General features: G+C 41.9%; 2 protein-coding genes across 2 annotated transcripts in view; one reads left to right on the top strand and one right to left on the bottom strand.

Moving 5' to 3' along the window:
• LOC106595526 (alpha-N-acetylneuraminide alpha-2,8-sialyltransferase) overlaps window positions 1-8,293 on the bottom strand; it is a 29,824-nt gene extending 21,531 nt beyond the window's left edge. Inside the window, exons 1-2 of the mRNA XM_045722258.2 lie at window positions 7,135-8,293; window positions 5,794-5,938 (exon numbers count right to left, since the gene is read on the bottom strand). Of these exons, the coding sequence (XP_045578214.1) occupies window positions 5,794-5,938; window positions 7,135-7,313 (324 nt within the window). The 5' untranslated portion in view covers window positions 7,314-8,293. The remainder of the gene's footprint in view (window positions 1-5,793; window positions 5,939-7,134) is intronic.
• Window positions 8,294-16,647: 8,354 nt separating this feature from the next.
• Window positions 16,648-23,181, top strand: LOC106609570 (troponin I, slow skeletal muscle). Its single transcript, XM_014208519.3, has 7 exons — window positions 16,648-16,670; window positions 18,133-18,177; window positions 18,650-18,691; window positions 18,867-18,998; window positions 21,008-21,097; window positions 21,353-21,541; window positions 21,954-23,181. Exons 2-7 carry the CDS (start codon window positions 18,154-18,156, stop codon window positions 22,050-22,052), a joined length of 576 nt encoding a protein of 191 aa, XP_014063994.1. The 5' UTR covers window positions 16,648-16,670; window positions 18,133-18,153; the 3' UTR covers window positions 22,053-23,181.
• Window positions 23,182-23,405: the final 224 nt, after the last annotated feature.

The following is a 23,405-nucleotide window of genomic DNA, read 5'->3' as shown; positions in this document are numbered from 1 at the left end:
CCTCAGTAACACGGCAGTGAGGCTCAGCTAGGTGCATCTCCTCTGTCTGAATAAGGACAGTGAGGTGTGAAACCAGAACTATCTCAGGGCAGCAACATCTATACCCTGAACTTTAGAATAACATACCCACTGGCCAGAAACTGGTCATATCAATGTTGTTTCCACGTCATTTCAACGACAACAAAAATGATCTGATGACGTTCAATAAACGTGGGGGAAATGATTGGATTTGCAAAAAGACATCACCGTAAGGAAATGTCACCTTTTTCTTCAGCCAACTTATATTTGTTTTTCAGAGAGGAGTCACAGACACAAAGATAACCCCGACCCATCCCCCCTCAGTCCCCATTTACCAGCCCACATCCTGCCTCCTCGTCCGGAAACCATGTTTCCCACTCCGCCTAGCCCCTCTCCCCACCTCCCCGACCCGAAGAAAGCATGGCTCCCACCCCTTCTCATCCCACCTAGCAACCGAGGTTGCTTACCAGTCCCCCCTCCTGCCCACCCATCCCCTGAGTCTCCCCTTACATTCCTCCCAATCCCCCACAACGACCAGAGACCCCACCCCCCGTACCACCAATTTTTAGCCTAAATCAAATGACATGTTTGTTGATTTCACATTGAATTCACGTTAGTTTACATCTCAACCAGATGTGTATGAAAACTAGATGTTGAATGACGTTCGTGTCCAGTGGGGAGCCATGGAGAAAGAGATAAATGACTGATCACCATGACCCCAAATAGGGAATCAGCAGAGCTCAATCAGGAGTGTGTGGGGGGAGATAAAGAGAGAAACATAGGGAGTGGGGGTAGTGAGAGAGAGAGAGAGAGAGAGAGAGAGAGAGAGAGAGAGAGAGAGAGAGAGAGAGAGTGGTTGAGGAAGAGAAGGGGAGATGGAGAACATTAGGGTGTGAGAGACAAAGAGAGAGATTTTTAAAAGATGGCATATCTGAGCGAATGAGAGAGGAGTGGGAGCAGGAGAGGGATAGAGCGAGGAGAAAGAGAACGCAAGTAACTCTGACTGTAACCCTCTGACTGTGTCCTTTTTAGGGAACTGAAAACAATGTAGAATGAATTCAAAACATCTTCACAGTGTAGCCTATATGGTAACATGTGTAACCCAATATGTAACCAATTAAGGAACTTTGTGTTTGAGTTGATTCCCTACTTCCTCTTCTGTTTTTGGACTTGGTGTAGATAACGAACCATGACCTTATGGCACAAATTACACACATACTTCACCTCCCCCATCTCCGACACACTGTCTAAACAAGCCACTATTACACTTTTAGAAAAATTTTTTATAAAAAAGCTAAAATGCTGCCGTTTCTCTCTCTCTCCCTCTGCAGTAGAATTGTTTTCTCCCTATTCCTCCTCATCTTCTCCCACTCAAAATACAGCACACACACATCCAATCACACAAGACACACACCACACACACATCCAGACACTCACTCACTCACTCACTCACTCACTCACTCACTCACTCACTCACTCACTCACTCACTCACTCACTCACTCACACACTCACACACACACACACACACACACACACACACACACACACACACACACACACACACACACACACACACACACACACACACACACACACACACACACACACACACACACACCTAAACCCCCCTCTACAGATACACACACACTGTCCCTACCTAGAATAACAACAACAGTTGTCTTGTCACACTAGTGTTTTCTCAGGTCTAGGTAGTAGTGGGCGAGCAGGACACACATCAACAGTCCTGGGGGCTGGGACTCACAGTAGCTTTTTCCATCTCTCCTTGAAACCATTAACACCTGCAACGGGGGGGGGGGGGGGGGGGGGGGTACTGCATGTTCTGCTCTGAGTAACAAGGGATGGTCTGATGTTAGTAACCAGAGAGACAGATACAAATGAAAGAGAAAGGGTCCAACATTTCTTTCATTATTACTCTCAATGTTCTGCTTAGAACACACACACACACACACACACACACACACACACACACACACACACACACACCTATACAGACTAATGGATATAGCTGATGAGTGCCACAATTTGACAACCCATCTGTGTTTTTCCCCACATTTTGAGGACTGAATATCTCCGGTTATCTGATCCAATCTCCAATGAGGGTTCTCACATCCTCCTTTATGTCCTCTCTGTCATGATAACGTGGGATCCATCTCAAATCCCACAGCTTGCATTCAGGGTGTCATATTCCCATGTTCCCCCGGGGCTCGTGAACTATGATAAATAATTTCCCAACAGCACAATCTGTTCCCTTCTTTAGTCTGTAGGTGGATGACGCATCTTTAAGTTCCCTATACCCTTGTGAGTAATTTCGGGGGAATCTCAATCATCTAAAATAGATTCCTCTAACGTGTCTCCTCTCCTTCAACTAAACAGATTTTCACCTCTCGACTCTTTTCAGACCAGTGCAGACTGAAGGAGAGGAGACAAGGAGAGGAAACCACAGACTATTGACATTCCCCCTTGATTTACTGGTTTACTGTTGATGACCTTGAACAAGGCCTACTTGTCTATGTACGCTGATGACTAACACGTCGGCTGTGACAGTAAAATAATTGACACCCATAGAGCTCCAGTCAGTTTTACAATGGGTTAACTAGCGATAGGCTGGTGATCAATATCTCAACAACTAAAAGCATAGTTTTTCGGACACATCACTCGCTCAGCCCTAAACCTCATCTAGATCTATTTTTGAAAATAATGTGTCAATTGAGCAAGTTGAGGAGACTAAACTGCTGGGTGTAACCCTAGATAGCGAGCTGTCATGGTCAAAGCATATACACTCAATGGTTGCTAAAATGAGAAGAGGTCTGTCCGTGATAAGGCGTGGCTCTGCTTTCTTGATATCTAAGTTGACCAGACAGGTCCTACAGGCCCTAGTTTTGTCGCATCTGGACTACGTTTCATTTATTTATTTTTATTGAACCTTTATTTAACTAGGCAAGTCAAATAAGAACAAATTGTTATTTACAATGACGGCCTACCAAGAGGCAAAAGGCCTGCTGCGGTGACTACTGCCCAGTTATGTGGTCATGTGTTGCGAAGAGGGACATAAGTAAATTGCAGTTGGTCCAGAACAAAGCAGCACGTATCGCACTTAGATGTACGCGGAGAGTGAATGTCAGTCTCTCCTGGCTCAGACTATTGGTCTTTGTGTGAGGTGTTGATGTGTTTGTCGGTACCAAACTGTCTGTTCAAGCAGTTGTCACACAGTTCGGACATTCATCAGTACAACACAAGACATGCAATCTGAGGTTTTCACAGTCCCCAGGTCCAGAACAGAGGCTGGGAAACACAGAATTAAATATAGACATGACTACATGGAACTCTCTGCCACCCCAGGTAACTCAAGCTAGCAATAAAAACCTATAAAAGAACACCTTACGGAACAACGAGGAGTGTGAAGAGACACAGCCATTTTTATATATTTTGTATTGTATTATGTAATGTATTATGTATTGTATTATGTAGGAACGGCATATAGGGCAGGAGCCATCTCCTGTTTCTGAAGCTTGAGACAGAGGCAGGAGATGATGTAGTATTATGTCGTGTTATGTAGTATTATGTAGTTTTATGTAGTATTATGTATATTATGCATTTTATTTGCTGTGTTTTGTTTGGACCCAAGGATGAGTTATTTATTTAATGTATTTATTGTGACTTGCAGGTCTGATGTGGCCCATGAGCCAGGATTTTCAGACCACAATGTATGAAATATATGGTATGTGGTCATAAAGGGTTTACTTTTAATTATGATTTATTTTATTTATTTATTAGGATCCCCAATTAAAAAGTCTAAATGAATTAATGAAATACAATAACTAATAATAATAGGGGATCCTAATATATAAATAAATAATATTTAAAAGTAAACCCTTTATGGCCACATACTATACATGTCATAAGACCTTTAGTTATGATCTAGTTGTCCTCAGCCTTCAGTTATGGCCTAGTTGTCCTCAGCCTTCAGTTATGATCTAGTTGTCCTCAGCCTTCAGTTATGATCTAGTTGTCCTCAGCCTTCAGTTATGGCCTAGTTGTCCTCAGCCTTCAGTTATGATCTAGTTGTCCTCAGCCTTCAGTTATGGCCTAGTTGTCCTCAGCCTTCAGTTATGGCCTAGTTGTCCTCAGCCTTCAGTTATGGCCTAGTTGTCCTCAGCCTTCAGTTATGATCTAGTTGTCCTCAGCCTTCAGTTATGGCCTAGTTGTCCTCAGCCTTCAGTTATGGCCTAGTTGTCCTCAGCCTTCAGTTATGGCCTAGTTGTCCTCAGCCTTCAGTTATGGCCTAGTTGTCCTCAGCCTTCAGTTATGGCCTAGTTGTCCTCAGCCTTCAGTTATGGCCTAGTTGTCCTCAGCCTTCAGTTATGATCTAGTTGTCCTCAGCCTTCAGTTATGGCCTAGTTGTCCTCAGCCTTCAGTTATGGCCTAGTTGTCCTCAGCCTTCAGTTATGATCTAGTTGTCCTCAGCCTTCAGTTATGATCTAGTTGTCCTCAGCCTTCAGTTATGATCTAGTTGTCCTCAGCCTTCAGTTATGATCTAGTTGTCCTCAGCCTTCAGTTATGGTCTAGTTGTCCTCAGCCTTCAGTTATGGTCTAGTTGTCCTCAGCCTTCAGTTATGATCTAGTTGGGTTATTGGGTAAGCATTAGAATAAGCCACCTCAACACTTGCAGCCATAGGTGGTAATATCTCTGTAGGAGCTGATCTGTCATCAGTATTGTGAAAAATTTCTAATGTTAAGGAAAGATTTGAATGGAGATAGCTGATCCGAGAGCAGCGCTCCCTTTATTTAGATCTTATCAGTATCGATCGACACATGCTCCAACGACGCCCTTAGCGACCGTTCTCTCTGAGTGGTGTTTCAGGAAACGCATGATACATCTTCGGCCGTTGTAGGAAAGACGCATCGTTAAAACACTCGTAAGCCATCGCTATCGGGAAACCCCTTTTCAGTTGTGCTGAAATGTAGGTAAGGTGACAGACATTACTAACACTGATCTGAATAAAAGGCATTGAAAGTCACATGGATTTCTCAGGACTAGAAGCACTCCAAACAGGAAGACGGGAAAGTAAATGCTGGTGGTTAAAGTCTCAACACTTAGCAGATATAGGTGTTCTCCTGGTTGGACACTAACTGGAACAAGCTGACTGTCATGCTCAATGTTGCATTCTAAACACCTGTGTTTAAGATGAGAACATTTATTGGCAAATCTAAATGCCTAATGATTTGAAACACTGACAGTTAGGTTATCAACGTGTCATGTTTTACAGTGTATGCTGCAAAGGTTAGACTCATTTCTCAGTTCAAAGTGTATATTGTTCACTTCTTGTTTTAGTTTGGTGGTAATGACGTTGTTATCTTGGAGACCTGTGTGAAAGTTGATAGCGTGGAGATTTCACAGTTGAGCGTGGATGAAAGGGAAGGTGGTGAGAAGCTGATTAAGTTGTTACATATATTTATGGCCATCATTGTGAAGCAAGTTATTGTAGAGAACCTGCCCTTGTTAAAAATCTTAAAAGAGTGTTGACCATTAGCACAGACTATGGTTGGTGTGTTTTCATTGGGGTCAGGGGGTTTGGAGTTCAATTCCACACATTCTCTACACTACCGTCAGTGACCATGCAAGTGGGGTCACAGACACAAACACATACAAACACACACACACAAATATATTATTGTGTTTTTAGGTGTGTTAGAGTTGGGCTGGAACAAAAGCCTGTACACTGCTGGCCTCCAGGACCAGAGTAGAGGCCTACCTGCACAAAGAGAGAGTAGGTCTCATTGTTGACTGTGTGTGAGTGGTAAAACTCTCCGTCGTACCACAGGACCTTCCCCATAGGTGAATTCTGCTTGGTCACCGCAAACATTCTCCTTGGGTCACAGCACTCTGAAAGCAGCTTCCTGTAACGAGAGAGGGAGTAGGATAACGTTGTATCTCGACACTGATCTCATGTCAGTTTAGGGTGTCATCACTTATGTGTGAGTTTAGGATTTGGGGAGGGTAAGCTGATCCTAGATCTGTGGTAAATATTGGAAACCTTTACCCCTGAGCTATAAATAGACAGTCAGAATGAGAAGAGAATTTGTCATTGAGTGACACTCAGACACAGTGTATAAATTGAGACGGTCTCTTGATCTGAATTATGGTTACCAGTCCGGGACTCTGGGCCACATGTAATTTGAGCATTGTCTATTGATTAAATAAACACTCACTGCAGAGTGGGCACTGTCAACTATAATTCAGATCATGAGACAACTCAACTGTCTCAATTGATACAGTGTCCAAGGGTCATGCATGCTATTTTAACACAATGACACATTCATACATGCTTCATAAATCCTGCCTGCATCGACAGTAGGCCTACTGTGGGGAAGCCTGAGTAGTGTAAATGCATTTGGAATCAATTAGGAGTCGGTGCAGATATGATAAAAATATCATCTTCAGTCCAACTGTGGGCGTCAATGGGCGAATGGGCGAATTTGAAGCGTGGAAGTGTGGAAATGGCAAATGGAAAAAGGCTGGTTGTTTATGGTTACTTTGTCCTAGATTCAGCACCACCAGTACAGTTGCATTTCTGTCGTTTCCATGGACACACACACAGCTTCGGCTGCGAGGCAACCTTTTCAACTCCAAACGTGCTGAACCATAGAGATCCTATTCAATTATTCTAATTCCCTCTTGCACCATCATAAAACGCGTCTCTGTGCTTTTCCGTGCAGGTGCCACGTTCTGCACATTTCCCTAATCTCCTTTCCTCAGTGCATTAGCCTACGACTCCCGTCATATTCTCGTGAGAATGCGACTAGATACAACAAATGGGCCTAACTGTAGTGCCCTAGGGATTCAGTTTGATAGTGATAGATTTTCTTTTCACCATTTGCATTCCTCTTTTTCCATGTAATAAACATTATTATTATAATTAGCCTGTGTATTGTCTTGTTATGTGCGTAAATAGACTATAGGAGATGTTAGGCTACTTGGACACAATCATGTAATATGTTTTGCTATATTGTAGAATTTTGTAGAATATTGCTATGAATTATTTATGAGGGCCAAATCGCATAGGCCTAATGTTGTGAGATGAGTGAAAGCCCACCTGAACAGATCGATGTCCGTCTGGTTCCTCTGCCATACTTGTCCCTGCCGCAGCACTTCATCAACTATCTCCTTGTCGCTCCGGAGTCTGTACACTGGGAAAATGTAGAGCCAACATAACACGAGCACACACAGAACGGCCCACACCGACAGCTTGCTCCGGTGGCATCTCACCAACATCGTTACAGCTTGTCGTTCACGAATCACAACCGGCCTACTCAAACAAATCTAGTATGGTGAAAAAAACGCGAGCTGGCCCTCTCCGTTAGCTATGTATGATAGGTGTTATGGGGATGGCATCCTTCCTCATCCAGAAGGCTCGGAGTCTCAATGGAAATGCGCGTTTGTATTCTTCCTGCTAGTGCAAGCATCGAATTCCTTAGTTTAGCTCCCAAACTGCCGGTTTTGTTATAAACGCTTGGTCATGTTTTGCAGCATGAAGGGATCCGCTATCCATGCGCCATCTCGGCGGGCGGTAAGCTAGCGGGCTTCGCTCTCTGCAGCAGCGGATTGCTGGAATCCACCACACTCGTCTTGGTGCATCACTGACCCCGCATGCATCACCTAGATGTCCGCCGCTCTCTCCCTACACAACAGCGGTCTTGTGTGAAATCCCTGCCCGGTTCCCAAGAGCCACATCGCTCTTTGTGGTCACTTATTTTGGTACATCCAACCCGAATGGACCATGCTACCCCTTCCGCATCTCCTCTCTCCTTGTCCTGCTGGATCTTCTTGGAAACCTTGCAAGTGTACTGGGCAAAATCCATTGGATCTCTGTCTTTCTCTCCCCCTCTTTAACTACCGTAGTTCTACATTCCCCTGACCTAGACTCAGGGGTAGACGTAACATAGTAAACGTAAATTCAGGACTCCAGGATACAGTGGGTTACATTTCTTATGGTGCCTATAGAAAGTCTACACCCCCTTGACTTTTTTCCAAATTTTCTGCCTTAAAATTCAATCGAAAGGGATTCATTTAGATTGTTTTACTACAATGAAAGAAAGTTATAGCACGTTTTCAAAAATTAAGAAAAAAAACGAAGTATCAAAATTGGATAAGTCTCCACCCCTAAGTTACAGTTCTTCTGGATTGCTAACACACTTTTAATGAAACTGGGGTCCACTTGATCTCCATCATAACCTAATGAGCAAAAAATATAACTTTGTACAAAACTAAGTCATTTCTCATTGCTTTCAAACACACCACAAATGGTAAGCACAAATAATACAACCCATGCTGTGCTAATATGTTTACTTGCCTTTTATGGTGCATACTATAATTATAGTATCAACAAATGGCACAGACATATAAAAGAGGGTTGACCATGTTAGGTATATTGATAGTTGTACATAGTATTTATTGGGCCATTGTGTAATGATTGATTGAAATAACTTTTAATTAACAAGTTGTATGTTTTGATGGAGGTAGTTGATTTTGTCATATTTAATGTTTTGAGAGTCTTAATGCATTTTGCAAATGGAATGTGTCATTTTGGCCAACGTGTTTCAATCTGGGGCTGCGTGTTAATTGTTTTGAAAAATTGAATTCTGCTGGAACAGATGTGTTCAAGTATCCAAGGAAAAACTGTAATACTTGATGGAAGCACCTTTGGCAGCCATTATAGCTGTGAATCATTTGGAATAAGATTCTACCAACTTTGCATAACTCTTAGGGCAACATATATTTTGAAAAAAATTGCTCAAGCTAAATTTGGATAGGAATATTTGATGCACAGCAATATTCAGACCGTGTCTCTGAGTTTCAAGTCAATACTGAGTCTAGACCACTCAGGAACACTTAATTTCTTTAAAATTAACTAGGCAAGTCAGTTAAGAACAAATTCTTCTTTACAATGATGGCCTACCAGGGAACGGTGGGTTAACTGACTTCTTCAGGGGTAGAACGACACATTTTTACCTTATCAGCTCAGGGATTCAATCCAGCAACCTTTCAGTTATTGGTCCAACGCTCTAACCACTAGGCTACCTGCCGCCATTTAACACCTCTTGGGAAGACATTCCGGTGTGCCTTTGGCATCAAAATTTAAGAAAAAAAATTGAAATATATCAAATAATTAAGGAGCAACAATAAAAAAAACTGAGTCAATATGCGGGGGCATTGGTTAGTCGGGGTAATTGAGTTAATAGAGATAGAGGTAAAGTGACTATGCATGGATAATAAACAGAGTAGCAGCAGCGTAAAAAATGGGGAGTGGGCTGGGGACAATGCAAATAGTCCGGGTAGCCATTTGATTAACAATTACACACATTTTTTATGCAAAATATACACCAGAATGGATTTTCAAGAGGTGCTAAGTGTTCCTGAGTGGTCTAATCTAAGTCCTGACATAAATATGCTTAAAAAAATCTGAGACAAGGTTTAAATAATCGCTGTCCATCAATGATCCCCAACCAAATTTACTGAGCCCGAGGAATGTTTAAAACAATTATGGATATATGTTGCCCTAAGAGTTGTGCAAAGTAGGTAGAATCATAATGAAAATGATTCACAGCTGTAATGGCTGTCAAAGGTGCTTCCACATATATTAACTCAGTGGGGTGGAGACTTATCCAATTATGATATTTCAGTTGTTTTATTTAGTTTTAATTTTAACATTTTCTAGAAGGTTGTCTAATTTAATCCCTTTTTAGATTTAATTTTAAGGCAGAAAAATATGAAAACAAATATGATATATTTTCGAATTGCAATTCATGCAATATGTTACAGCTAAATGCTAATTGCTAAATGTATGATATGTTACAATTTCCAATTTGTTGTGGCTAATTGGATAAGTCTCCACCCCCCTAAGTTATTACTTGTGGAAGCATCTTTGACAGCCATTACAGCTGTGAATTATTTTAATTAAGATTCTACCAACTTTTCACAACTCTTAGGGCAACATATATTAATTAATCAAATGGCCACCGGACTATTTACATTTGTTTTGTACACTGCTGCTACTCGCTGTTTATTATTTATGCATAGTCACTTCACCCCTACCTACATGTACAAATTACCTAAAAAGTAGTAATAGTTGCAAAGTTGCTAATGATCTAAAATGCAACCTTGGGGTTGCTAGACGTTTGCGTTATATGCCAACCTATCAACCCCGACCAACCACCCTACTTTTGTTTTTGCCTTAAGTAACCTTCTGTCTTATGTAACCATACCAAACATAGCATATCATACCATTTCAGGTGTCCAGGATGTAAATTTACTATGTTACGTCTAGTCTATGAGACCAGGCTGATCCCTCCCCTCTCTCTCCCCTTGCAACCCACCCTATCTCTGGAACAAAGTGCTTCTTGTGCTGCTGAGAATGCGCCTTGCTGCCTGCTGTGAATGGGTGCCATTAGCACAGTCTTGTGCTGCCCCCTGTGGAATATTCTATTTAATGACAGCAGGTTGGCTATCCTCATATTTTTCTTTGATTGATTGGGATGCTAATGGAGATGACTCCTTCTGCCACACCCCTCTAGGGTACAAACAAAGGCCGATTTTTCTGATTGCCTGGACAATCTAACTAACTGAAGTGTCCAATTTACAGTAGTTATTACAGTGAAAAAATACCATCCTATTATTTGAGGAGCGTGCACAACAACAAAACTTTTATGACAGTAAATAATGTTCTTGCATTCAATAATCTTGCTTTGATTTGTCATCTTGAGGGTCCCAGAGATAAAATGTAGCGTAGTTTTGCTTGAGAAAATCATTTTTTATATTCAAATGTAGGATCTGGGTCCTACAGTTTGAACCCCTGCTGTGTCTGGCCCCACAGGTTAGCGTCTTTTCTGTAGGGAAGCTAATTATCCATCATTTATGACATTCCTGGGATTGTGCAAACACCAAATTTGTATTACCATATCATTTTTGTAAGTTGTCTATACTTATGTCCTTGAAAAAATTATTCTGTGCAAGAATTTGTGGGCCTTCCCTGTGGCTCTGTTGGTAGAGATTGGGTTTTGCAACGCCAGCCTGGTGTGTGCAACACCACGGTTGTGGGTTCGATTCCCACGGGGGGCCAGTCCAAAAAAAAAAAATGCATGAAATGAAATGTATGCATTCACTAATGTAAGTCACTCTGGATAAGAGCGTCTGCAAAATGACTAAAATGTAAATAATGCAATGCTTCATTTGATCAGTCTGAAACGTTGCACATACACTGCTGCCGTCTGGTGGCAAAAATCCAAATTGCGCCTAAACTCCTATGTGATTTAATGGCCTTTCTCTTGCATTTCAAAGATGATGAAAAAATTCTAATATAGAAATCCCATGTTTTTTGTTTGTATTATCTTTTACCAGATCTAATGTGTTATATTCTCCTACATTCATTTCACATTTTCACAAACTTCAGTGTTTCCTTTCAAATGGTATCAATAATATGCATATCCTTGCTTCAGGTCCTGAGCTACAGGCAGTTAGATTTTGGGTATGTCATTTTAGGCGAACATTTTAAAAAGGGTCAGTTCCTTTTAGGCCTACATATGGTGAAATCAAATTTTTGGCCAAAGAAAAGCTAGACAATTTTTCTCTTTCAGACAAAGTACGATTTCATAGTCTGAACTGGAGTAATATGATTAGGTAGAGTAAATATTGATTGAACATGATCTCATGCATTTGCATCCAGTGTTTAAAGACATGAGCTTTTAATCACTCTAATCTGATGTTGCCAAATGCATGACATTATCTTGAATGTACATCGTGACAGCATTCTTATGTGTACTGCGATCATGTTGAATGGATGTTTGCTCTTCCTAATGATACCATTGCAGACTATGACATTGTATTTTGTTTAGCCCTGTCCATTTTCTGTGATCCATGAAATCTAAAATCAGGCACGAGGCCATCACAGAATATACCAACCCACACCAACATCATAATAACCACTAACCCATGAATACCTTGGCATTTGCTAGACCTAACCAAAGATGGTGTATAAATGAAGATAATTCACTCAGGCCTTTTACCATTGAAAAAAAAAAGGTCAGTTCTGGTCTACTTAAAGGACCCACTGCCATACTAGATTTGTTTGAATAGGACACTATTTCGACATCATTTCCTGTCCTAGAGAGGAAATTCACGTTTAGAATGATGACGGCTACTTATACATATTCACAAATTGGGTTTAGGGATTTCCACGTGGAGATGATAAACATCAACAAATAGGACTCTGACAGCTCTCAGTGTAGCTACCGGCTGGGCACATTGAACCAACGTGGAATAGACACTGAATTTATGTCGTGCCCAGTGTGTCACGTCCTGACCATAGAAAGCTGTTATTTTCTATGGTAGAGTAGGTCAGGGCCGTGACAGGTTTTTTTTCTAGTTTAGATTTTCTATGTTGTTATGTTCTAGTTGTGTATTTCTATGTTGGGCTTTGTTTGGGATGATCTCCAATTAGAGGCAGCTGGTCATCGTTGTCTCTAATTGGAGATCATACTTAAGTAGTTGTTTTTCCCACCTGGGTTGGTGGGAGATTGATTTTGAGTAAGTGCATGTTGTAACGCTTCGTCACGGTTTGTTGTTGTGTTCATTCAGTTTATTTTGTATGTATTGCAGAGTTTCACAGTTTAATAAAGAATATGTGGAACGATACACACGCTGCGCTTTGGTCCGCTCCTTCATCGTACGACAACCGTGACACAGTCGGTACCTAGAATGCTGACCTCAGTGTAGTTAGATAGCTATCTTGCTAACCTTATCTAGCTAATGTTATCTGTTGCTGTTATAATTTTTTTTTTTTTATAACACTTTATGAAAAAAATTGTCTGGTTCTGGAGCTGGATAAGTCATAAGCATTGATTTAGGCCAAACTTTGCCACAGATAGACACCGCTGGCCTATCTTTGACTTCGCCATCTATTGTTATCTCAAGTTTTGGCATCTTTAATAAATTGTGGCCGCGAATCCGCCATAGAAATAGTTAGAAAGAATAAGATGAAGCTCTACATTGTAATGGACCTTTGGTAGGTAGGCTGCTGGCAGGCTTCAGCTGCAGCACAGCAAAGCCAAGTCAGCCCGTGCTCAAATCAAATCAAAAAAAATTTTGTCGCATGTGCCGAATACAACGGATGGTGAGAATACTGCGGATGTTTAATGCTTGAACAAAATTGTAAAAACACACCCAGCTATAAACCTGTCAACGTTTCATGCTCAGCACCTTAAGAATGCCAATACATTATAAGCTCTTTATGAGCTGATAAGGAAATAATCCAGGCCCAACTCTAGTAATAACCTCAAACTATGGCCCAGAGTTTTTCCTGGTCAAGTCACATGGTAGGAAAAACTTCTAGCCCTCATAGATTGCATCCCAATAATCTCTCCTTTCTCCTGAAGTGTGCACTCATTCACTACTCCCCCACCCTCCGCAGAAAGTGGATGCTTCTGTTTTTTTACAGTATTTTCAACCAAACTTCCATTTTCAGTGAAAGGCATCTTTCTATGCCAGCTATGTTATTAGGTTACTACTCCCCACAAATATAAGAGCATTGGTGTAGGATTGGCCTTGAGGGAATTTCTTATAAAAGTAATTTCCTGTCAAATCCATGAAGGGTAGTCAACTAGTGCACACTTTGGGAGAAAGGAGTGCTTATTAGGAAGCAACCATAGGCTGAGTATGGAGAAGGCATGAATTTCATCACATAGAAAAACTACTGTCTATTTAATTATGCATTCCATCATCAGCCCATTGGTGTAGCCTGGATTTCCAATGTTAAGCATCTTGACAGAGCCAGATCTGTGTAGAAGACCACCAGTTTGGTGAGGGGATTTGACTGAACTGAACTATGGGATTTGACAGCCTGGTTAGCCTGGTTAGCCTGCTTGCTGCGGCGATATGGGCAGAGAGATATATTTAGTGAGGGGGGGGGGGGGTACTGAGGCATACGGGGGTATGTGCCATCTCTGTCGTCGTCGTCGTCGTCGTCCCCGTCCCCGTCCCCCCACCAGTGGGTAGGATCAAGGTTAGCCACCCCCCTGGACAGAGAATACCCTGGCATGATATTGGGCTCAACCTACATCAGCTGTTCACTAAAGACAGAGCTGATGTTGCCATTGTTACAACCTGTGAAACACACTGTCAAAAGGCAGACTTTGGCTTTAACAGGTCACATCACGTCCTATATAAAGGTTGTTGTGTTCTTAGATGATTCCCATGCCAGAGACTGGTTTGGTTCCCTTTTGGAATCTCAATATGTAAAAAAATTAAAAATAAACAAATTGTCACATACACAAGATAGTTGCAATGAAATGTGTTGTTTTACAGGTTCAGTAGTACAGCACCCTTGGAGCAAATTAGGGTTAAGTGCCTTGCTCAAGCACACATTGACAGATGTTTCACCTTGTCAGCTCACGTATTCCAACTTTTCAGTTACTGACCCAACACTCTAACCTCTAGGCTACCTGCCACCAAAGCATTGGAGCACATTTTTAACAAAGTGTTTCAGAGTATCTGTAGAAAGTTTATTCTGGGCGGGGCTGGACATGAACCAGGGGGGTATACTACAAAGCAGGATCAATGAGTTAGCCAGCTAACTTTGATAAACAACCTGAAATAACTAATGATTTTCGAATTCAAGCTAATTGGCTGTTGAATCAATTAGACCATGCCCATTTCAAACTTGTCCAAAGTTATTTCAGAATACTAAGGCAACTGGTAAGTTAGCTCATTGATTCTGCTTGGTAGTATAGCCCTCAGGAGAGCATCATCTTATTACAGGAAAATGGCAAAACACAGGTGACAATAAGCCTAGGACTCATGAACAGAACAGGTTATGGCTGTGGTGATGGCCTGTCCTCGCAACTCCTCCTGTGTGTGTCTTTGTTTGTGTGTGTGTTTGTTTGTGTGTGTGTTTGTCTCCCTTCCTTCACCTCTGTATCTCTTTGACTCCACTCTCGATCGTTTGATCAGATTTACAAGGGTAGGCACATTACAGAGGCACCTACGGGGAAACATATTGAGTCGTCAGTACCTATCAGAAATCATAACGACAGCAGAAGTGCATGTTGAGAAAGTCTCAGATAGCTGTGTGTGTGTGTGTGTGTGTGTGTGTGTGTGTGTGTGTGTGTGTGTGTGTCGGGTTGCTGCAGAAATAGCCAGCCCACCTGCTGGGGATCACTGAGGGAGTGATGACAGAACATTTGTCTCCACCCCCCTCGGACATTGTTGTCCCTCCTGTACCCCTGTTCCTGTCCCTCGTACCCCTGTTCCATCCGAGAGGGGGGTATCAGCTCTACACCACACCCTCTCGGTCCTTATTGCGTAGATAAAGCCTAGTGCACTACTTTTGACCAATGCCCTGGTCAAAAGCAGTGCACTATAAATAGGCTGCCATTTTGGACACAACCCATTTACAGTATAGGCCAGGGGAAGCATGTGGAATGTCTGGAGGAGAAGTTGCCTGTCCCTGTTGTCATAACTACATGTTTTATTATCTGGAGAGGGAGGCCGGGGGAGACACGATCACAGGAAGCTCTATCCACATAGAATACCAGCTCCAGAACATTGGGCCTAGCAATACTTCAGATATACCAATTATTAAAGTTGAGGACAACTTTACTATCCTATTGGAACTATGAATGTCAGTGTTTTGCTGCATATTATAAACTGGGTGGTTCGAGCCCTGAATGCTGATTGACAGCTATGATATATCAGACCGTATACCACAGGTGTGACAAAACATTTGTTTTTACTGCTCTAATTACGTTGGTAACCAGTTTATAATATCAATAAGGCACTTCGGGGGTTTGTAGTATATGGCCAATATACCATGGCTAAGGGCTGTATCCAGGCACTCCACGTTGCGTTATGCAGAGGAACAGCACTTAGCCGTGGTATATTGGCCATATATCACACCCCATTGTGCCTTATTGCTTAAATATCACATCTCACTTTTGCATATATCACAACAACAGGCTCTGACAAGCGCCTGAAATAGCCATGGAAAACATTCAGAAGCCTTCTGATTTGTTGTCCCTGATTAACCACTATAAAACGTCAAATAAAAAATGCTTCAACTACTGTACATTGTCACAGCAGCCTATTAAGATACACAGGTAAGTGCCAAAATAAAAGAAACACTTGAGTAAATGAGGGTTCTGGCGGCTCTGTCATGATGTGGAGTGCATTTTCCAAACAAAATAACCCAAACAACATGACTCTGTTTATTTTCAGTGTTCCATAGGAACAAGGGCTTTTTGCAAAAGGCAGCGAGAGGAATTCACAGAAGTTTTCAGACAATGCCATTAAGGCGTTGGTCATGATTTATTATTGCATTTTGACCTGCATTGTCACAATGTCACCGGAGGTTATATTTCATCCCTGGTGTCCAGCCAGCCCATTCTTACAGGACTCTGGTGCTAGGCTATATCTGTTGTCCACCGCTGCCAAGCCCTGCCCAGCCCTGCCAAGCCCTGCCAAGCCCTGCCCAGCCCCACATAAAAGAGAAAATCACCCCCATTGTTTCAGATCCCTCTGTTGTTTGAGTGAGACAGAGAGAGAGTACTGTACCCGACCCGACTGTGGTCCACCCTATTCCAGGTAATACACATTTGGGGTGGGGATTCTGGGATTCAGAATCAAACTTAAGTATTTATTAAGTAAATGACTTAATCATTTATTTAGTTTACTTAATAATTACTTAAGTGAATGGTGGCATTTTGTTGCTGTTGTCAGTGATTTGAAATGATCTGAGAGTTTCAGGCTGATCAGGTAATTCAACAAAGGGAAGGTGCCCTAATTGAATTGCCTGGATCGGATTTCAAAATCACATTTTCTCTCTCCAACCAAGGTTTTCATAATGGCTGATGAGTAAGTATTGTTATCTGGGGCAATAGGTCGGCTTGACTGTTAATTAATTATGCATATAGCTCCCTTCAAGTACGTTTTTAAAATTAATACCACTTTAATGATTATGTATAGCTCAATCTCAGTGTGTTATCTGTTTAAAAATGCATCTAATTATCTGTTCTAAATATACTTAGCCTAAGCCTTATTAGAACAAAGTGGACCTATTGTCTTCTGATGACAAGCCATTTGAGTCTTACAGCAGCATGTTGTAGCCTAAGTAATAATGTATGTAATGTAAGTATATAATAACTGCTTTTGGGAGTATGATATGTGTGTTCTACCTATTGTCTTGAGATGACAAGCCATTTGAGTCTTACAGTAGCATGTTGTAGGCCCTAGTTATAATGTTATAATATATGTATGTTAGAATAACTGCTTCTGAGGGTATGATACGTCCGTTCTACCTGATTGTGGATCTCTTGCAACTTACATTCTCTTGCAAATGACACAGAATGACTCTGTTAAGCTGCCAGTTAGCCATACACTGAGCTAAAACTGAGGGGATGCTACAATGCTATACGCGGCAGAATGACTTTTTCCTGTAGTGTCCTTGCCCTAATCCATGGGTAAAATGATGATGGGGCTTGGGGCCAAGGCTGCAACTGTCTGTCTGTCTGTCTGTCTGTCTGTCTGTCTGTCTGTCTGTCTGTCTGTCTGTCTGTCTGTCTGTCTGTCTGTCTGTCTGTCTGTCTGTCTGTCTGTCTGTCTGTCTGTCTGTCTGTCTGTCTGTCTGTCGCTGTCTGTCTGTCTCCTATTACAATGTAATGTACCTCAACCAGGTTACAAATTATGTTTTTCTTGTTACTAATGCTATTTTTTACTTATGTGTCTCCCTTGTCTTTTTGTGCCCATAAACCTGGTCAAATTTAAGTGAGGTAAGTATTTTAATGTTTATAAATTCACCATCATCACGATCGTCATCATCATGACCTTCGTCATCATCATCGTATTAGATTTAGAACAGGAAAATTCTTCATTCTATTTTGACTTGTCTGTTATGCCAAGCATTTCTTTCAAGTCTAGTTGAATCTTACATGCAATTTTGATCAAAGTCCAATCAATCAAGAGATACGTTTTTCAGGCTACCTCTCATAGAAGTGTATACTTCGATCATTTTGAACGATTTCCTGACATGTCCCCTCTGTCCCTGTAGGAGCAAGACAAACCCAGACCAATGAATCCCAAGTTAATTGACAAGGTGAGCTAGAACCAGACCTAGAGACAGCCCTGGTTCAACAGTGTTAATCCCTATATAGAGAGGGAACACGTTGTCCCAAGGTTGCCACTTCAGTCTTATCGGTGTTTGTCAGCTATCAAGGGCCCACATAGCTGAATGTTTTTTGAGTGACCATATTCCGACTAAACTGTAACTGGCTCCCTGTATGGATGAAGTTAGGCTATAAAGAGAGTAAAAAGTTTGCTCAATGGAGAATATCTATTGAAAGAGTTTTTCATTCTGGGACTAGTTGTGTCCAGGAGCAGACCCATTTGTAGGTCATTGCTTTAGGTCCATAGTATATTTGTTGTGAGTGGCAGTTGTGTGACCACCTAAATCCTTTTGGGAAACACAAAAATGTCCCAATAAAATAATAGGTCAAAATCGATTTTCACTTTCAAGTAGACAGCATTGGGCACACATTTGCAATAACATTGTATCCTTTTCCCAACAGCCGAAGTCGAAGATTACGGCTTCGCGTAAGCTCTCCCTGAAGGTAAATTACCATGCATAATGTTAACAATTACAACTAAGTCATTCTTTATTATGGATACAGCTGTAGTGACACCGTGAAGCATGGAGGATGACTAACTACTGCATGGTGGTATTAGACTGGGTCCTCCACCTCTGGCCCACCCCTGGAATGACGGATCTTTATCTCGTCCAATCAGATCATGCTGCTCACCAGGGCGATGGAGCAGCTGGAACAGGAGACGCAGGACAGGGATGAGGAGAAACTGAGCTACTTGGGAGAGCGACTGCCCCCCCTGCAGCTCTCTGGACTGTCATTGGCTGAGCTACAGGTGAGAGACAAGAGAGTCAGCCAATTGAGGGAGCAATACGACTGGGCCAAACTAGTGGGCCAACCACAAAGCAAAACAATGAACAACACTTAAGTCAATATTCCAGCATGGTTATTCTGTCACATATACAGTGCCAGTCAAAGGTTTGGACACACCTACTTATTCAAGGGTTTTTCTTTCTCTTGACTAATTTCTACATTGTAGAATAATAGTAAAGACCTCAAAACTATGAAATAACACACTTGAAATCATGTAGTAACCAAAAAAGTGTTAAACAAATCAAAATATATTTTAGATTCTTCAAAGTAAGCACCCCTTGTATTGATGACAGCTTTGCACACTCTTGGCATTCTCTCAACTAGCTTCATCTGGAATGCTTTTCCAACAGTCTTGAAGGAGTTCCCACATATGCTGAGCATTTGTTGTATGCTTTTCCTTCACTCTGCGGTACAACTCATCCCAAACCATCTCAATTGGGTTGAGGTCATCTGATGCAGCACTCCATCACTCCCCTTCTTGGTCAAATAGCCCTTACACAGCCTGGATGTGTGATGGGTCATTGTCCTGTTGAAAAACCAATGATAGTCCCACTAAGTGCAAACCAGATGGGATAACGAATCGCTGCAGAATGCTCAGGTAGCCATGCTGGTTAAGTGTGCTTTGAATTCTACATAAATCACAGACATTGTCACCAGAAAAGCACCCCCACACCATCACACCTCCTCCTCCATGCTTCACGGTGGGAACCACACATATGGAGATCAACCATTCACCTTCTCTGCGTCTCACAAAGACACGGCGGTTGGAACCAAAAATCTCACATTTGGACTCATCAGACCAAAGGACAGATTTCCACCGGTCTAATGTCCATTGCTTGTGTTTATTGGGCCAAGCAAGTCTCTTCTTCTTATTGGTGTCCTTTAGTAGTGGTTTCTTTGCAGCAATTCTACCATGAAGGTCAGATTCACACAGTCTCCTCTGAACAGTTGATATTGAGATGTGTCTGTTACTTGAACTCTGTGAAGCATTTATTTGGGCTGCAATTTCTGAGGCTGGTAACTCTAACTTATTCTCTGCAGCAGAGGTAACTCTAGGTCTTTCTTTCCTTTGGCGGTCCTCATGAGAGCCAGTTTCATCATAGCGCTTGATGCTTTTTGCTACTGCACTTGAAGAAACTTTTAAAGTTCTTGAAATTTTCCGAATTGACTGACCTTCATGTCTTAAAGTAATGATAGACGGTCATTTCTCTTTGCTTATTTGAGCTGTTCTTACCGTAATATGTACTTGGTCTTTTACCAAATAGGGCTATCTTCTGTATACCACCCCTACCTTTTCACAACACCACAACTGATTGGCTCAAATGCATTATTAAGAAGGTAAGATATTCCAGAAATTACATTTAAACAAGGCACACCTGTTACTTGAAATGCATTCCAAGTAACTACCTCATGAAGCTGGTTGAGAGAATGCCAAGAGTGTGCAAAGCTGTCATCAAGGCAAAGGGTGGCTACTGAAGAATCTCAAATATAAAATATAATTAGATTTGTTTAACACTTTTTTGGTTACTACATGATTCCATATGTGTTATTTCATACTTTTGATGTCTTCACTACTATTCTACAATGAAGAAAATAGTAAAAAATAAAGAAAACCTTTGAATGAGTAAGTTTGTCCAAACTTTTCACTGGTACTGCATCTCAATAAGATTGATTCTTCACTCTTAGACAAAGGAACCCAAAATAGTTATTTGGCTGTCCCCATAGAAGAAACCTTTGTGGTTTCCAGGTAGAACCCTTTTTGGTTCCAAGTAGAACCCTTTTTGGGTTCCATGTAGGGCCCTCTGTGGAAAGGGTTTTACATGGAATCTGAAAGTGTTCTACCAGGAACCAAAAAGGGTTCTTCAAAGGATTCTCTCCTATGAGGACAGCCGACGAACCCTTTTAGGTTCTAGATATCACCTTTTTTTGTGTATAATATTTAATCTTAGTGTGTTTATCTATTGTCTTCAGGACCTATGCAAGCAGCTCCATGGAAAGATAGATGTGGTAGACGAGGAGAGATACGATTGTGAGGCCAAAGTGACCAAGCACAATAAAGACGTAAGTCTTTGGCCCTTTGGGTGAGATGTTATCCTCAGGTCCTGCCTCTTGTGGTGCCAACAAATGGGTGTTAGTCTCAGTGTTGCAGCTGGGTCAGGGCCAAATCAATGGTCAGTGCCAGTTCCTGGGCTTGGCCCTGGCCGGGATTCGAACCCAGGTCCAGCAATTATCAAACCAACACTTTTTGAAGAGGTTGCTAGGTGTTGGCTTAAGTTTTCTATAACATTTAATAGTAGATTTCGATGAAATCTACAGATCCATGAGTTGAAGCTGAAGGTGCAAGACTTAGGAGGGAAATTTAAGAAGCCCGCCCTGAGGAAGGTGCGCGTCTCTGCAGACGAGATGATGAGAGCTTTGCTGGGAACCAAACACAAAGGCTCTATGGACCTCAGGTCCAACCTCAAGTCTGTCAAGAAGGAAGACACCAACAAGGACAAAGACAAGGTAACTGGGACTTGGGCCATGTACAAATACTTTACCAATGCATCCTTCCTTTCTCCTGAACCTTGAAGTTAGCTCACCTTGAAATGTAAAACCTCTCTGGCACTAGTAAGCACTGGCTTGTACGGAGATGGCATGGTACTAGAAACCATGCTACTGTGGGCCGCCGAGCATTTGCATCTAATGGTTAAACTGAGAGTAACTGTGACCATAACGTTAGCTTATTATAGTAGCTAGCTAGCTAATCAAACACAAGTTAGCATAGCGCTACTCATTGTTTGTTTTCCCTCTACACATTGTATGGGGATAGGTTGTAATGTGGCCACCTGAGACAACTCTCCACGAATACAAGGAAGCTAAAGCTAGTTAAACGCTGATGTCTGACAACACAGTGTTTGTTCCCCTTCCCTCTCAGGTGCTCACATCTGAGGTGACCGACTGGCGTAAGAATGTGGAGGCCATGTCTGGCATGGAGGGCCGCAAGAAGATGTTCGACGCATCTGGCGGCCAATAAGCCATGCTACAGCCTTGGGACGGGAACGACGCACAGGACATGGTCCAGAGAGGAGGAAGAGGAGGAGGAGGAGCTGTGTAGTCCCTGAAAGTGCCCCGCCACACACCCTACCGCAGTACAAAGGCAGCATGGGGTTAAATTGTGAGGAGTCCGGTGCTGAGCAGTCCATTAGAGGGATTTGTAGTTTTGTAAAACAGGTTGTAGTTCTCTGCTGGAGTGGAAGGGTTTCTATAAGAGTTTTACAGAGCCTGCGATTTCTTTCAGTTACTACTTACCAAATATTTGACAACCCTGTATTAACTCGTTTTGAAACCCAACCCAATATAAACAGTATACCACAAAGACCTCAGATGAGACCGTATGAGGTAGTCTTGGAAACCCAAAACAAAAATATTGCATAATTGCGTCAAATGCTCAATTAAATTATGGGGAGAGATGTATGAGATAAGATACTAACAAGACTAGCGAAGTCTCCACCCCTTAAACGGAAACTCTCAGCTAAAGCACCATCTTCACCCAATCCTGATACGTCCAAATAACCAGTGAGGGAAAAGCACCAGAACTACTGCTCCTCCTTCGTCGTCACATCCCACCAACGTTTGACAGACGTTCCGATAACATTTATGTTCCGTAATCTGTCCACGAGAGATTAGGAAATGATGCGTTTACAAAGCACATGAAGATGTGATCTACCTAAACACGATGAGGTTACATAAAAGTGAAGTGAATGATTGGAGTAATGTAGAATAGTGAAGTCATCATAGTCCTCCACTGAGTCAAGCCTTTAGGCTGACAGTCTTAAAGAAATAGGAAAGGCTTGAGGCTGATGAACGTTTCCAGTTGTCAATATCATGATGATTTCCTATCTAATTAAGCAACATGTTGCTCTCTCGGACTCGGACTCCCTCAGGGCTGATGTCAATGGTAAAACAGCATGATTTAACCCCTCGCTGACATCCTCGCACATGATCTCTCCACCCTGTCATTGACCACTTAGCCTATCACGCTGGGACAGTTAACCACTTCTTGAAAAGCTGTGTGTGGTGCATATCTCACTATTGCTATTTATTATGGAAGATTAGATGTATGTGTCTTTTATTTATGGCATTATAAAAAATGAATCCCCAAAGGATGTCATTGGTTTGTTATGCGAACTCACATCAGTGTTTAATTTCTATTGTCTGGTACTCAGGGATCTAATAGAGGCATGTATGCTACCATGGGTAGCAGCGTAAAGGGATAGTTCACCCAAATTACAAAATTCCATGTTGTTTCCTTACCCTGTAAGAAGTCTATAGACACGGTATGACAGCAATCTATGCTTTTGTTTCCAAATGCTAACATTCTAGTTTT

The sequence above is a fragment of the Salmo salar genome, chromosome 07, assembly GCF_965601325.2.
Source record: "Salmo salar chromosome 07, fSalSal1, whole genome shotgun sequence".
NCBI lineage: Eukaryota > Metazoa > Chordata > Actinopteri > Salmoniformes > Salmonidae > Salmo > Salmo salar.
Note: the sequence above shows the minus strand (reverse complement) of the source record. Positions and strands in the feature narration are given on the sequence as shown.

Bases quoted from the DNA above. Each gene is read 5' to 3' on its own strand.
- LOC106609570 (XM_014208519.3), top strand. From the start codon at position 18,154: ATGAATCCCAAGTTAATTGACAAG. The intron at 18,178-18,649 runs GTGAGCTAGAAC...TTTTCCCAACAG, and splicing joins ATCCCAAGTTAATTGACAAG to CCGAAGTCGAAGATTACGGC. The intron at 21,542-21,953 runs GTAACTGGGACT...CTTCCCTCTCAG, and splicing joins CCAACAAGGACAAAGACAAG to GTGCTCACATCTGAGGTGAC.